Source organism: Brienomyrus brachyistius, chromosome 8 (genome assembly GCF_023856365.1).
Source record: "Brienomyrus brachyistius isolate T26 chromosome 8, BBRACH_0.4, whole genome shotgun sequence".
Taxonomy (NCBI): Eukaryota; Metazoa; Chordata; class Actinopteri; order Osteoglossiformes; family Mormyridae; genus Brienomyrus; species Brienomyrus brachyistius.
Genome location: NC_064540.1, coordinates 15953023 through 15970612, shown reverse-complemented (window position 1 = coordinate 15970612; position 17590 = coordinate 15953023). Strand labels below are relative to the sequence as shown.

The window sequence follows — 17590 nt, the reverse complement described above, 5'->3', positions numbered from 1 at the left end:
TCTGCAGCACAAACACTCTAAGCTCTTTGTAATGTAAAGCACTGAACTCATGCTTGTCAGGGCAGCTACATGCAATTCTTCCATGCATCTTGTGGCAAACTATCCTGGTTTGATGTCACGGACGGGGGTGCAGGGTTTAGGGGGGAGCACAGGGCTGAGGAAGACCCCAAAATTCTGTCCAACACGGGACACAAATATTCAGACACTATGGACAAGTCAACATGATAACTTGAAATACTGTATTTTCCAACAGCAGCTCATCTATCTGTAATTCTGTCGAGACAGTGGGTGTATTTAAATTGCAGGAATGGTTTAGATAATTCACTTGACTGGCATCCCCTGGATGCTGAAGGAAATTAAGTTGATAGAAATTTATGAGGGACATAATCAGACATGTTTTAAAAGCGATCAGTCTGACAGTGAACTGGGGAGTCGCCCAGACAGTGTTTTATTTCAGTGATTTGCTATGAAGCAAATCAAACACAAAGTATATACAGAAATGGCCTCTATTACAAAGTCAGTTCGAAAGACCCCCGCCACCCCCAACACGGCAAAAGGGGATTCATGTTCATTGGTTCAGCTGCAAAATTATACTTGCAGTGGTTCACTTACCTTTCAGCCTGCGCTACATGCTACCAACATTAGAGGTGATAATGAGATACCAGTGTCTGAAGTTTGTGAGCAATTTCTATCAAAACTACAGCAAATCCCTATAACTTGGGATGCAAAGCCTCACTTCGGGAAGTATAGTACATAAACCGTAAGAATAATGAGGAAATTAGGCATGGCTTCTATTTGAAGCGCTTTCTGTAATTACATCGAGAGTTAGGTTGGGAATAATTAACTTGATTGGTCATGCAGCAAGGCACAGACACACCACAGATCCTGAAGAGTATCCAGCAGGCCGGACAGAAACTGCCAGTTCAGATCATTGCCATGTCTCACATTGAAAGGGGGGGGGGGCTATGTCTGCCTGTGTCCTGGGTTTGACGTGACATGGCTGACGTGACATGGTCCTGGTTTTAACATGACATGGTTGCTGTGACACGGCCCTGGCTTTGACGTGACATAGATGATGTGATACGGTCCTGGCTATGATGTGACATGGTTGACGTGACATGGTCCTGGCTTTAACATGACATGGTTGCTGTGACACGGCCCTGGCTTTGACGTGACATGGATGATGTGATACGGTCCTGGCTATGATGTGACATGGATGATGTGATACGGTCCTGGCTATGATGTGACATGGATGATGTGACACGGCCCTGGCTTTGACGTGACATGGTTGATGTGACATGGTCCTGGCTTTGACGTGACATGGTTGATGTGACATGGTCCTGCCTTTGATGTGACATGGTCCTGCCTTTGATGTGACATGGATGATGTGACACGGTCCTGGCTTTGATGTGACATGGTCCTGCCTTTGATGTGACATGGTCCTGCCTTTGATGTGACATGGATGATGTGACATGGTCCTGGCTTTGATGTGACATGGTCCTGGCTTTGATGTGACATGGTCCTGCCTTTGACGTGACATGGTCCTGCCTTTGACGTGACATGGTCCTGGCTTTGACGTGACATGGTTGATGTGACATGGTCCTGGCTATGATGTGACATGGTTGATGTGACATGGTCCTGCCTTTGATGTGACATGGTCCTGCCTTTGATGTGACATGGTCCTGCCTTTGATGTCATGTGGCAGCCCGGCTTCCAAGTCATCTCGATGTGCAAGTGCTGCAAACAAGCCACTCCGCCCTGAGCCCCATTTCTGCCAAAACACTCATATAACCTAGGAAAGACAAAAAGGAAAAATTATGACCAGGCCTCTCCATAAACAGGAAACAAGTTCAGGGACAGGTTAGCGGTTTGCAATCAGCCACAGGCAGACTTTTGATTTTAATTCCAGCTGTGGCTCAAAACAAAATGCTAGCAGCTTAACAATGACGTCATGCAAGTGAGCAAAATAAAAAAAAATACAGCAGTCTCCTCATTTCCTTATCATCTAGACCACTCACTCTCTGAAAACAGACCGCACACAGAACCAGCAAATCGAAAAGAGAAATGACCTTATGTCACCATTGAGTCTGCAAGATAATAGTATTACTCCTTACAGTGAGGCCCTAACAAGTGGCTGGAAATTGCCATTTTGTTCTGTTTATCCACTTGTAATAAATTCCCCTGGGGTCAGAGACTACTGTAGGAGCATGTTTGTGAGGGAACTAGGCCATTCCTGCCAGCCTCGCGGAGCATTCAGTACCACATGGGCCGAACCCTTTCAATACCCATGCTATGCCACAGGAAAGAGTTTGACTCACTTCTTCTCAGAGATGAAATTTGTGGCATGTGAGAAACAGAATAAAACAGGCTTAAAGAAGAAGAAAAGCATAAATCTCGCAAGTAGCAACTGCAAAATGGGTCAAAAAGGATCAAAGGTTTTAACTCTTAAGAGGGACAAAGTCTAAACCAATAATCTTAATACTCCCCGGCACGTCTGGAGAAGCAGGCAGGCGAAAAGTCCACCTGAAATATTTAGCCACTATGTTCAGACTAATTACTGTACTGTGATTCTAGGGGGCAGATCCAATTAGCTGGTGTTTGATTTAAAGTCCGCCCCTATTCCCTGGTGAAAAAGTTATTTCCTCTGAGACGCTTGTCACAGACTAGAGTTTAACTCTGCCTGCTGGTGAGCTCACAACCCAGATTTGCACATTTTATTTCCATGGAGAACATTGACTAATTTAAAATAAAATTAACCACTAGTGCTCTTCACTGTCCTCAAGTACACCGACGTGAAGTCATGTGTGGATCTTTGGTGATGTGTGAAACGCGCACACACGCAACTCATTATCACAAACACCAGGCTACCAGCATTTGTCATCACGGTCACCAGATGTCACGCCAAAGGCATCCAAGATGTCACAGTGCCATTAAGCACCCAGTAGGACAGCACCCATTATGTGGGGGAAGGAGGAGGCCATGCACCCCTAGGGGGCAGCAGAGAGTGGCTCAAATCACTGCCCATCAACCTCGAGTGTCAAGTTGGTTGCAGTGTAAACCTGAGGACTCGCCATTATGCACTTGAACGTAAAGATTACCTGACATTATGAGCTGCACCCATTCAGCACATTCATAAGCAACAGTGTAAATACAAGCTGTGTTCAAATACAAGCTGTGCGCCAGTTAGACACTTGCTTGAATACGTTAATGTTACCATTCATACTATAATACAATAAATTCGTAATAAATATAATAAAGTTATAACAGGTGATAGAGCGAACGTTTTGCCCAGGGGCCCACACAACCCATAATCCGTCCCTGGGTAGAACTAGCATTATTCTTGGTGAGCGGTATCACTAGCATTACTCTTGGTGAGCGGTATTACTAGCATTACTCTTGGTGAGCGCTATTACCCGTATTACTCTTGAGACCACAAATGCAGAGATGTGGCCACAAGCAGACACAGAGGCTGAAATCGGGGGACCAGCGACAGCATATTTAAGCACAAAAAATCTGAAATTGAGGAAACCTAAATACGATAACAGCACACTGCTCCTCTTATGGGGGAAGAAGCTTCCTGAAATTTGGCTCCAGTAGGTGCTGAGGGGCAGCATGTGAGACTGATCTGCTGCTTTCTTCAGGAGCACTCAGACGGTCCCTTAGTGGTCTCGCACCTTCTCCACCGCCGTCTGAGCAACTCACACAAGCGCTGGATGCTAAAAGGAAAAGCACATGAGAAATGTAATGTCAGAGTTTGCGAAGGAAATAAGTAAAACTATAACGTGTATTAATACCAAATTCTCATTTTAAATACAATACGAACGTAAAGCCTTATTATGCAGTTAAATACCTTTTCACGTCAGTAGATGGCGATATTGTGTTGATACACGTCAGTTTTGTAACTTCAATTTAAAGTGCATTATTGAAATGGTCAAATGTCAGCACTTGAGGACCCCTTCTTACAATTATGAGAGTAAATGGCTCACATGTCCGCTGCTTCAAGCTCTTGGATCCATTTGCTTATCTTCAGGATCGTATTCTTCGTGACGTCTGAAGGGGGCGCCGCACCGTGACTGTTCTGCTCCTCCCCCAAGCTGGAGCCTGCCAGTGACACGTCACTTTTTCTAGATTTTTCTGGTTTTTAATTCCCACAACATTAAATCATTTTGGCCCCGCAAATCCAAAAAAAGTAATACAAATAATCAACAGTAAAAATAACATTTAGTTCCAGGCTTCTGAGAAAGACCCCCCAAAGGTATGTTATCCTTCCCAATACAAACTGTTGATTTAATGAATTTCCGCCTAGGGAACAATAATGCATACATTCATTTCTCTCTGTCTAGAAAATGATACAGAATTATTAACTTACTACAATAAATTGAAAACCTTCTGACAAAAATGTGACACACAATCGCACTCTGACAAGGTACAAACGTCAAAACTGTCCTGTTTTTAAAGATGGAGCAACACAGCTGGTTTGAACACCACCGCGGTTTGGAAGGTGGCGCTCACTGAATTAATATGTCAAAAGAGGAACAGGTACTAGCGCAAAGTTCTCCACGAGATTCGTGTAATTAAAGATACAGCCTACAGCTCAATGTAATATGGCACTGTCACCAGATATTTACAGAGGAACACACTATTTTAGAATCGAAAATTGAACAAGTGTGGGTCTACGATTCCACTCTTCTGGTAATTATATTCACCTGTACGCCTCCTAGTGATTGATGCATTAATTTTCTGATTAAACTTTCAGTTTTGAAGCGATACCGGAGGGGGTATTTTGTAGAAAGTGCTCGGATTTGACATATAAGCAGGAACAGGCTAATTTCTCCGGGAACCCGAGGCTGATGTGTGTCTGGGAGCCGAAAGTGATAAGGGGGCATTTAAAACAATGAACCATCAACACCATGCTAATCAATGCGTTGGGTGCCTGCGGTAAAAATCTAGCGGGACAATATCAAAGACTTGGAAGATGTAATGTTTGTGTCATTCTCTGTTAGCCTATTTTGCGCTGGTTTGCTTGGCAGTCAGACAGTTGGTGGCCGACCACTAGACTCCAGTGTGAAAAGAGAGGTTCTTTCTAAAACAAACATTTTCCACAGAAATTTGCTTACAAATTTAACATTTGGGTCATACTATACCTACTTCAGAAATTTTCATGCAAATAACCAGCTAATTATGTTTCAGCATGCTGCTTTAAAGTGTTTCAGGAGCAGCAGGTGGATTTGTTGGCTGAGGTTTGGCTGTTAGGTCAGCGTGCTGGTAGTGTTTAACACACAGGTATAAAGGGTGACTGAGGCCAGGGGGAGTCACAGATAGACAGGCACAGGGAGACAGAGAATCACAGACAGGCAGAGAGGCACAAAGCGATACAGACATGCACAGAGAGACAGGCAGACACATATACACATGCACAAACAGGAACACTTGCACAGGACACAGAGATATACAGTGAGGGACAGGCAGACACATAGATGTAAGCACAGTACACACACACACACACACATACACACACACACACAGACATACAGTGAGGGACAGAGACACATAGACGTACGCACAGTACACATACACATAGACGTACGCACAGTACACACGCACACACACGGACATACAGTGAGGGACAGACAGACACATAATAATACATACATACATACATACATATATACATACATGCACACATACGGATGCACACCAGCCTCTGGTTTTCACACCATGGGACGACCCCTTTCATTACCCACTCATTCATCTCTCCTGTCCTGGCAACCTGACACAGGAACTGAACCAGAAGTGGCCACACATTACATCAGCGACATCCATGACTGCGGTGCTTCCTCCCCCTATGCTTTTACAGCCCCCGGTATTATGCCACGCTTGCATTTGTGTAGTAGTGCGTTGAGGGCATCATTGCCCTGGAAAATAAGATCATCGTGAAAGCCTGATCCTGTTAAATGGCCTGACCGTCCTTGGCATGTGCCGATTCTATTGTTTTCTCCATCCCCCTTTTATATATATATACACATACACACACACACACTTTTACAAAAAATTGGTGCTGATTAAGTGACTTCTGGAAGAAACAGGTTGAGGGGGAATCTTAGAAGATCGTGCCCCACATCGAGGGCCGAGAAGAAGCACGGTAGACGTGCGAGGCGTTCCTAGGCAACAGCGAAGGGGAGCCTTCGGCGAGGCGGCCTGCCATAGCTGATGGGTCTTCAGGGAAATGCGGACGGTGCGAGGCCTGCGAGCGTCGAAGCCAGCAGAAAGGCGGCGGTTTGGTCAGCCGTCGACGATACGGGAACCGCGTGAGCTGCAGGGGCACTAATGAGAGGCCTCAGGAGTGCGGAGAATTAAATGCTTATGGGCTGCTAGCGAGGAGACAGGGGACGACGGGGAAGAGATCGAGCTCGCAGTCATTTAACAAAAAAGGAAAGAAAGAAGATACTGGATCAATGTTTGTGTTCGACAAAATACACGAGTAGAAAACCCCCGTCGCTGGTTCACTTTCATAAATAATAATAAAAAAAAAACAAGGTCTGCTTTGTTAAAAACTATGTGAAAGAGAGTCTCCTGGCGGATGAAGATTCTTTAAAAATGTGTAGTGTGGCAAACACCAAAACTTTCATACTCAGTTGAGCTTCCATGCATATTTATTAGAAATTTGTCATGCAGAAAAAAACAAAAACAATTATAAAAGAAGAATTTTTTTATACACAATGCTCTCCTTGGGAGCTGTAAACCGTAAGTGCTTTTCTTTATTTAAAATAAGAAAGTAAACATCACATACTTCAATAAAGCCAATTTTGAGACACATTTTCCAGCACTGAGCCCCTGGGCTGCCGACCTGCGTCTCTCGGCTTTTTGGAACCGCAGGCATCTCCGTGTCCACAAGTGACCTAAAGACTGCGATTATAGACGAGGGAGTTTCAGCAATTCTCTAGCTCCTCAGAGAAATGATTTATGGAAACTGCAATGAAATTATGGTTATTTTTTTTAGCTGCATCTCGTGACAATTTCTTCCACCGTGAAAGTGATATAGTAAAGGACGTAATGTACGAGGTGTGAGTTACCCTCTCACAATGTTATCCGACTGTACAAAAGATTTCACACACAAATAACACAGCGGGTTTCTCACAGACTGTTACTGCTGAGGCTGCCTCACACATGTGCTCACACAACCTCGGCAAAAATGAAGCAGGACATTCATAAGTTTATTTTAATACGGCTCTTGGCATTTAGCCACCCCGTCGGCTGATGAAAACCTCACGTTTGCTGTCGCGAGGACGGTCTGTGGCACAAAGGACGCGAGACCGTTATCCCAGCACTCAGGAAAAGTCTCTCGTCTGATGGGCTCGACCGACCTTGAACATAAGTGTAGTTGTTCCACCAAGCGGACATTAACGTTGCAACATTAATCTTAGCCTCAGCGAGGCGGAGAGGAACCTCAGCTGAAATCTCTTAAGAGGCCTCGGTGTTACTGGAGACTCTGGCTGTAGGTCCCCTTAAGCCGCATTCTGACAGGAAAGCCCTTCCTCAGTACACACACCATAACACACCAGCGACACCTTCAGTGGGAAATCCCTTAAAATCCTTCCAGTATTTATGAGGTGCGACGTGGGCGAATATCACTGTTCCTGTTCTTCCTGTTCTTCATACTGCTCCTAATAAATTAGAAGCATGTGTTTAATACCTCCTTCACTAATTTGGCCTGTGAATTGGAGCTTGAACCATCAACGAAGGATTGATAAGATTCAGGATCAGGATATTTAGCCCGAAATACACGCTTGGTCACGCAACGTCAATATTTTCGCTCAAATTTCAGAAGGAATAAATGTTCAGAGGATGCCTGAAATAACAGAAGCCAAATCCATAAGAAGGTCAGCGCTGAAAGAGTATAAGGCAGCACTGCAGCTAACGCAGAGAGTCACACCGCAGCTAAAATCCTACAGATCACACGTCCTCCAGGAAGGTGAGCATACCGGTTCTGAAACAATCAACACCTTCATACTTTTTTAACATTTCTTTTTTAAATAACTGCCTTGATTTAAAATGTAAAAAAAAAAACTATAATCACTGGCATCCTTTCCAGTTTCCTCTGCTGCTACGAAACCAAGGAAGAACTTCTTTGACATTCTCAGGAAGGGTATCTGAAAACAGACATTAAGCCCCGCCCACAGCCCACTGTGTGGTATCATCAACACTGAAGGGCTGAGATCTCACTGCCCATCCTGGAGAACAGCAGAAGGAGGAGCAGCTTGTCAGCAGTCAGGCATCTCTCTCTCTCTCTCCATGTTTCCTTTTTGGATAGTTGCAGTTGAAGTTCCTTCTTTTCGCCGTCGTTAACCTCGAATGTCCTCAAAAGACTCCTTTTATCCCAGGACATCAGGGGTGCTGCGGTCTCATGTGACGGATGACTCTCCGCTCGTACACAGCCCTCATCGTCTTCTCCACCTGTTTGAGGAACACTTGGGGTATGCGGCCGCAGAGTGTGTTCACCGTGTCCAGGAACTTCATCTGCAGTGGGTATAACAGCGACTGGAACAAATTGTCCTCAAACGGATACTGAAACAAAAACAACAGAATGTCACACAAAATTTCTGAAGGAAACTCTCCTTAATCAGAAACGCTTTCTCATATTGCAGCCCTGGCTTTAGCGAGCCCTATTACTGCTTCCGTTTCTGACAATAGCGGCATTTCGTCTGTAGGGCGTGAAAGCTTACGTTGTGTATGGCGTCATATACAGCCCTGAAGGCAGGCTGCTTGTCGTCGTGGTACACGCCCCGGTTGCCATGGAGAATAGACACCCCCTCTCCTTCAGCCCCTTTGCAGTTGCTGCCGTACATGCAATGGTCCGGCCGGTAGTTCCACTGGCAGGGGAACATGTAGAGGCACTCTGGGAAAAGCCAGAGGGGTCAGCTTCAGGCCGATATCACACGTGAGGTCTCTGACAGCATGAACAACAGCTAATGTTAACATTACACTGCTGAGAGAGCCACATTTCAATTAACCAACAGCAATACAGAAAAAAAAAAAACAATCCACAAAGGACTGTCAATTACCCGTGTAAATTATGCATGAGTAATGAATTTTCTGGTCTACAGGTACAGGACTGTTACTCTGATTAGTCAGTTATTTGCTAAGAATGCCCGACAGGTCAGTCATGTTAATTGGAATTTACCCCCTAATTTAAAAATCACTGAAATAATTAGACTGTTTTCCACAACGAGAAAAAAAAATACAAAACTCCAGGAGAGGTAGGACAGAATGAAAAATGGGATTGTGATTTAATTTAACCAACACACTTCAGGCCTTTTTTTTCCATGCATTCCTGTTTTTCTGATCTATTTTGGCACAGTCCAAGGGAACTGAACACACTGGGGGAAGCAGACTATCACCCCAGACCACATTGGCAGTACAGACAATGGATGGATGGTCATTTGACGAAGTCTGTCGGTAACTATATGATTTATCGCTAGAACCTCCTTCAGCCGCCAGCAGGACGTACTTTGCCGTATCGCACCTTTCGGGCATCATGTTAGCAACATGCTAAAATGATGGGACAGTCAGTAATCCTCACAGGTGCAGAGTCACTGTCACCCCAAAAGAGCCGTAAAACCCATAATACACTCATGATTATGTCATATGGTTTTGTGCTCACTGATGTAAGTAATCCCAAAAAATCCCCAAAAATATGTCTTGTTTTAACATAAATACCGAAAGAATTGATCACTTCAATCAGTTTTACAAATGGAAAGCAGCAGTTTTAATATTTTGTAAAGGTATAAAAACTGTTTTTTCATGTTTGTTTTATAACTGTTGGAGCAACATCGCAAATGGAATGACAAGCCACATGACAGGGCGAAAACAGTGCATTTTAAATAAAAATATAATTAAGCGTTTGGATTTATTTGTATAAAAAATAACATTATACAGTTTATACAAACATGAAATCCAACATTTTATAAAATACATACTGCATTTGAAAATGTTCAGCTTCAGTACAGCGCAGCCACTCTATTAGGAACATTACGGCTTTTTGGTTCAGGGTTTAAGGTTAGATTGGCTGCTGTTATTAACACTAACGGCACATTAGCGCAAACAGAAGGGCTGCATACGGCAAAGTACGTCTTGCTTGGAAGTTAAAGGAGTTTGATGTGCCTTGGTGTGGGAAATTGTGGTTTAGTTTTAAATGCTGAAAAGGTAGTGGTGTGTTTAAGGTGCATTTTCCCTGTGAAAAGCTGTAAAACAAATTAGCAGAAGGACAGAACTGCTGGTGGGCTCAGGTCTACCTGGATTGTAATGAAAGATGATGTTCAGGAGGTCCTGGTCACCCCACGTGATGTGATTCTTGTACTTCTGGTACAGGGGGTGAAGCAGGTCCTCCCAGGACAGACCTCCAGACATCATGCTGTTCTGTAGGACAGAGAAGTCCGGTCCAAGTCAGGCATAACCAGCCAGGCTTATCCTTCATATATAACGGTCCTGGGGGGGGCTGAAGGCTGACTGACAGGCCATGGCTTCCTGTTACGCACCCTGAACAGCGTGCCGCGTATGCGTGTGAGGTTCATCAGCATGACACCCGAGTTCAGGCCAGTGACGCCATAGAAAGGATGCCGGGCGAAGCGGCTGTACCAGCCGATCTTGGGGACCTCGTGTTCGGGGGCCATGGCAGCCAGCTGCGTGCCGTTGAACTCCTTCAGGAAGCCCCAGATGTCGTCCATGGGCCTCAGGAAGAGGACGTCCGTGTCCACATAGAGCAGCGAGTCCACATCCTTCAGGATGATCTGCGGCCAAAACAACAGCGCAGTGACTGTCTGCCACGCCCCCGCTGTGGACTGCAAGCGTGAATGACGAGGCACGGGACACACAGGATGTGCTCTGAGCTGCTGTTATAACAACCGAACATGATGATTCAAAGTACTAACAAAAAAAACAGAATATTTTCCTTATTTTGGCCAAAATGAACACGAGTGTAATCGCATTCAAGGCTGTATAATTCTGGATCACAGATAATCCTCCATAGATCATACCTCCAAAGCACAAAGCAAGCACTTAATGTCCTTTTTTATATATATATATATACACATATATTATACATCAGAGGTGACAATTTCAGACCATGATTTACAATCAACCAACCAGTTGAGCATCAAGAGACACAGTCAGAGAGGACTCAGCTGGTTGGTTGAAAAAATCCTGGTCTGGATTTGTACTTTCTGGACCTGAAATGTCCACCTCTTATATATTATTTATCACAGCTGGCAGGAATTATACAGACGCTCCTCTACTTACGAACTTACGCATCCTAATTCTTTGTACTTGCATATACCCTTAAAATGGTGTTGAATGACGACTCACGAACATTTCAAGTTACGATCGGCCGTAGAGGAGCACCTGTACTCGTAAATGATTAACTGTCTTCACACATGAAAACAGCCATGGTCAGCAGCATAAAGCAGGTCCTCCCAGCTGACAGAGGGCGCTGTGCCCTGAAGCACACAGGGCCTTACGGGTAAGAAGAGCCTCTGTGCAGCACATGGCTTGAATAGTTTCTTCCACTCCTCAGCGTTGCCCACGGAGAAGGTGATGGGGTAGACGCTGTACTGAAACTTGGCAGAGATGGGCCGCGGCCACTGGCTCAGCTGAAAGAGAAACCGCAGGTGGTTAGGTGCCACCACAGAGCAGGCGACAGCGGTTAGGGGCGCCACCCGCTGGGTATGTGGCTGCAACCTGCCATCTGTGCCACCAGACACCTTCACTGACAACACCACAAACCTGTGCGCAAGCTTGACATTCGCACATGCCGTTTTCAACACCTACATGATATGTTACTGTTACCCGCTGAACATTTGCTGCCGCGAGGCCAAACTCGGTTTCATAAGAGGCAGGTAATTAAAAATAACAATTAAATTTTTGTTGAAATGTTCAGTGACTTCCATTGAAGGGGTCTTCAATGTAGGCAGCGAACCATCTATTAATGACAGGGGCAACGTGCCAATAAACACACTGATTGCAGAGATAGTTAAACACGAATGTGCCACCAGCCATTACAGCAGGAAAAGAGTGGAGAGGTTTCCTGGTTTTTTCACGCCACTCTCCAACTGACAGCCGGGTTCGTGCGGAGTGACACCGCGGGGGAGGGCGGGGCCCGCAAGCGAGGCGTTATCACAGACACACCCCCTCAGAGTCTGCACCCACACCGCCAGGCCTTGCAATTTTCAGGTCTGTTACCGCTGAGCCTTTAAGGGAGCCGAATGCATCATTAGGCAATTTGGCGACGAGTGGAGTGTAGCTGCAAGTGGGCCAGCACGGTGCTGCCGTAGACCAAGGGATCGAAGCAGCCAGACGGCCTCCGCTTCCTCCACCGCGAGGCCGAGTCGCTGCTGGCCTTATCCCACCCCCGACGGACAGATCCTTGGTTCCGGCAGCCAGCTAGCATATGCTTTTGTCCGCAAGCTACAGCTAGCACCAATCTCACAGGACTTCGCGAATAATTAGCCAGGCTAGTACCTCCGCATGCGGTGGCACGTGGGGGACACCATTAGGGGACAGACTCGGTATTTTACATTCCTCCAGGCTTTCTGGTAAGGCTCTAATTAGCGGCGTCGGACCTCGTCAGAACCCCGCAGGCCTGTCAGTGAAGGACAGACCAGGGTTGACAGAAAACTAAAAAAAAAAAAAAAGAAGAGTTGCATGGGAATCATAAAAATGATAATAATGATGTAGGTGTGTGCTAATGCATCTCGCAGATCTTTCCATAAATAGAGCAGCCGTCTGTAGCACCTCCAGCTTTACTGGGGGGCGGGGGGGTGGGGGTCACATGACGTTAGCAACATCCTGCTTCCAGTTACTGCCAGTTGAGTTCCACCTATATAATTTTCCCCTGATTTGCGGTGTGGGGCCATTGCGTTTTTTTGCGACTAGACAAACACTCACATTTTATTCATTGAGACTCAGAACGTCATTTTGAAATGATGAACACAAGGATTTAAACGTGTGAAACTTTCAGACTGCCTAGTCATTGCGATTGGTCAGTGAAGAAGCACAAACATTTGTAAGCGTTTCTCCGTTTCAAGGGTGTCTGGAGAAGGTGTGATCATCATCTCATCTACAGACATACTTCAGGGCTTGTTCTAATGAAATCAAACCTCAATTTTCTAAAAATCCATAACTGCAATAAAAAATTTAAAATGCACAATGCATTTGTTTGGTTACTTGTGGTTATGGCTTGGGCTGGGTAGGGGTTAAGGTTGTCAGTTAGCATTAGCATTTTTCCTATAGAAGTGAATGAGCGGTCCCCACAGAGATATGATTAGAGGTCTGTGTGTGTGTGTGTGAAGACACTTTCTTGAAGTTAAAGGAAATGAGCAAAACACGATGACCTTTTGTAAAACTGCTATCACGAGAAAACGAATCCTAACCCTCAAAATCCCTTGCCTTCCAGTGGTCTGGACCACAGCTGAGATAACAAGCACCACAGAGCCGCCAGACCTTCCTGAAAGCCTTTAAGAGTGTCACTCGGGGAGAGCCTACCCCTTTTTCAAAAAGCGAGGCCAATGCGTCCTCGGCGAAGATGTGGAACTTGATCCTGCGGACGCTGAATAGCAGGGCCGACTTCAGCATGGTGAGTGTCTCGTCCAGGCGATCCCCGCAGGCCACCACGGCCAAATGCATCCACTCTTCTGCCGCATTCCCCCTGCGCACGGGCCGAGGAGCCTGCCTGCGACAGACCAACAGTGCATACATCAACCTGCGCTGCAGAAACAGGTCAGCATGGCCAAAGCGCAAATTGCAATGCATCACCGAAGCCCACCAACCCCCCACCTGCAGCAATAATGAGCGATACAGAATGACATGCCTGGGAGGCTCCAAAATCCACACACCCCCCCCTCCCCCTGCTCCTGCTGACAGAAGATTAATGTCAACAATCAGGCTCTGAAGAGCGATGTAATGTCACAGTACCCCTCTCATTCTCCCATCCTCTTCCGTGCCCAGAAGGCTTGGTTCCCTCATACAGGAAGCAAAACAGCTTCCATATCTAATCTACAATCTTATTGTGGAGAGACAAGAGCCAATGGGATTTAAAAGCAGCAGACAGAGGATAGTAGACGGAGAAGAACATTCTGACTTTACTGTGTCATTGAGCACTAAAGTCGTTTTTCTTCCCTGAATTAGCATTTTACAGACAACCAGGTATTTCATTCGTAGACTGACCTGTGTGAATCACTGGTGACCAAGACACAGTGTTAAAATACTGAAATTAAAGGGAACAAAATGACTCGCGGCTACCAGGAACATCATCACAAGGCTTTGCCATTAAAACTTCACATCCAGTTTATTCCAAAGAACAAACATTTTTTTATTTTTTAGTTGTATGGCACAATTCTGCTACTGGAGGGCTGCTGATGGGGGTTCCTCAAAGTCCTAGATCATCAGAGAAAGGTGAGGCTTCCCCTCTGGCAGAGGGAAATGCTCCCAGAGACTTTCTCCTTGGGCCCTGCAGCGAAAAATGATCTTCCACAGCCGACTGAACCAAAGATTTCCCACCCCTGCTCTGTTGGAGTGTTTTCCCCTCCCTCCGCTGATATCTTCACTCCCTCAGCAGTAAAAGCTAGTCAGTGAAAACAACTTAACCCCCCCTCACACACACACACACACACACACACACACACCATCTAAAGTGAACTGTAGCACACTTCCTAACCTCCTTGAGAGATGAGCAGCGAGATTTCAAACTACTGCAAACTGTGAGAACATAAGTCACCCAGGACGAGGTGTGTAACAGAGTCACCCTGCCGGAGGAATGTTTCATTTGCTGCGGGGCACATGCTCCAGATGAGAAGGATACCAGATGTGATGAAACACTTGGAGGGTAAAGAAGCATAAAAGCTATTTGGGGGGGGGGGGGGGTCAAACAAAACAATTGATAGCTTAATGTTACTCTGTATACAAATGGTTCACTCTGAATAGAATTATTACTTCCATTAAGTCTGTCACATAAAAGCATGGTGCCATGTCTCTGCGTTTAATCCATCATTTTTTGTGGTCTTTGCACAAACAGCAGTATCAGATGATCAGATCACGACGCATGAAACATTGCAGCAACAACGGATCGATCAATCAAGACATCAACAGATTAATCTCTGTGGTTCTGCAGCGTGAAATCCTAGACGTTTAGCACCTTCTGCTACACAGACAGTCATTAAGAGACACTGCTGAATGTCGTGCAGTGCTTCGTTTGCCGTGCAGTGCTTCGTTTGCCGTGCAGTGCTTCGTTTGACATCGGGGAGAAGAATGCTGTAAGTTTTAATGCTTCCAGGCCAAGGGAGTCATGGAGAGGAATCGAGTTATGGGTAGAGGCCGCAGTCTGTTAGTCTCAATGAGAGGCAAAATGGAAGACGAGCATGAAGAAGGGCTGGGGGAAACTGAGCTTGTGTGTCTGAAGCGACACGCCTGGAAGGCAGGGGCTTCCAGCTGCAAGACAGTATGTTTTGTTCATCTTAAGACCCCCTGCGTGCTGAGCCAAGCCGCTTCTGTCATCTTTCTCTACAGGCAGCCTGCTGTTCCAGTTCTGGGTTTATCTGGAGAGAGCACACACATGTGGGTGTGGCATCACAACTGGGGGGGGGGGAGGGGGTGCCATAGTGTTATATTTCAGAGACATAAACTCCAATTCCAGAGAATTCCTGAAAGGGAAGCGAATCGATCATAATACCATTTGTTTTCCAGAAATTCACATTGCTACTGTTTGCATATTATTATTAGTTCAATATCTCATAACCTTGTTCAAGGAGATTGTTGCTCACTGGTACTTGAAGGGAAATTATGAAAGTAGATATTATTAGATATTGACTAAATAATCAACTCGGCAAACTTGGATTGCCATGTGGGAGTATACCGACTTAATTAATAGACCTAATCAATCCTACTTCACTAAATTAATGCAAATCATATGAGTCCCGGGAGATGACGCTTACCTGTGCTCAAGGTCACCGCATTTAAACTCGTCACGAAAACAGAACTTTGGGGAGACGGTGGAGGGGCCACATGGAGCCCGGCGCGCTCAGGATGACAGCCCAGCATCGCAATTTGCACAAAGTTATGGATACGTTATGGATCAGACCAGTCCATACATAAAATAATAACTGTATCACAATAACTATGTTCCAATTCTATATGTGAGTTTATTGCCAACCCAATTCAATTCTGATGCATCTGACAGAATGCGTCATCTAATATGTTATTATGACGTTATATTTATAGAATGTTAATTATTTTCATATAGAATTTCGAATGAATATATATTACTTTGGTATAGTTTTGTCTTTAAACGTACTAGAATACAAAGTACGTATTTAAAAGGCGGCCAGTCATTCATGAAAATTGTATCTAATGCAGGTAAGAAAAACCTTGCATGAATGACAATACTGTTATTATCATCTTCAAACTGCATATTGCTCAATTTTGTTCTCAAAATGTCCTTGCGGGAAAAGGTATTGATTTTCGATGGACGGCAGCGAGGTAATAATGACCATTAATGGTCACGGAAAGACACGTTGCAACTTTAAATGAGGGATGCAGCGTGTTCCACATCTACCCTGAAAACGAGCTGAGCTACATAATATTTAATGCAGCAGTTATCAGATATATCTCTGCTACGTGTCTGTTCAGAAATAAAAAAATCCTTACTATGGTGCGATCGTTTGTTTATACCCCTGAATGCAATTCTGCATGATCATAAGTCCGGAGGCGTCCGGAATGAAACGGGAACTGGCACAGATTAAATCACTTCAGCACAAACCAGCCAGCCAGTTGATGCCAAGAAGTGGAGTAAAAAAATCTTACCTAAGCCCCCCATTTTCACTGGCTCTGTTCGCGGCTCTGCCGTCCTTTCGGATCGGGCGCAGCTGCTTTTCTGAGACTGGAAGCACTTCATCAGCTTTTTTTGTCAACCTCACAGAAACCTGGTTTCCAAGTCCGGGGAAAGCTGGGAAGTAGTTATCCTTCCTAACTTCTTTCAAATGAGGCTCATCCGCACCATTCCCCACCAAAAAGTACAAAAGTAGTAAAACTCCAAAGCATAAGACGATCACCAAGATCTTGCAATAAGTTCTCATCGTGAAAAAGTCTCCTGGGTACGTGGAACAACATCGGATTCCTCCCTCATGACTGTGGGTAGGAAATTAAAGCCATACTTGACATTTCATGATTACTTCTCTCCAGTTGCATTGTGCAAAGGGTGATATAGAGCGAGGACGGTGAACATCCACGTAAAATTACTCAGAGGAGGAGGGTCTTAAAGTGACTACCGTAATACTCCTAAGAGGGTGGCACTCACATGTTGCCGTGGAAAAGCTAAATCGGCCGACATAATGAAAATAATATGCTCATAGGCCCATTGCTCTAATAAGGATGATGAAAATGATGATGATTATTGTTGTTGTTATTGTAGTCATCTCACCTGTGTTGGTGGAATGTCATATGTAAAATATAACTGATTAATTATACATTTGCCTTGTGCCATACAATCCTCAGACTATTAATCTTATATTTTCTATAGTAGGTTTGTAGAACCAGAGGCGAAGTG

At 45.0% G+C, this 17590-nt stretch overlaps 1 protein-coding gene across 1 annotated transcript; it reads right to left on the bottom strand.

Annotated features, from left to right (window-relative positions):
- Window positions 1–6740: 6740 nt before the first annotated feature.
- On the bottom strand, window positions 6741–17270 carry gxylt2 (glucoside xylosyltransferase 2). The gene is made up of 7 exons (XM_049023823.1): window positions 16849–17270; window positions 13537–13723; window positions 11514–11645; window positions 10536–10787; window positions 10293–10416; window positions 8724–8896; window positions 6741–8565 (listed from the first exon to the last, which is right to left on the bottom strand). The coding sequence occupies exons 1-7, from the start codon at window positions 17118–17120 to the stop codon at window positions 8386–8388; spliced, it is 1320 nt and encodes a 439-aa protein (XP_048879780.1). The 5' UTR covers window positions 17121–17270; the 3' UTR covers window positions 6741–8385.
- Between the last annotated feature and the right edge of the window lie 320 nt (window positions 17271–17590).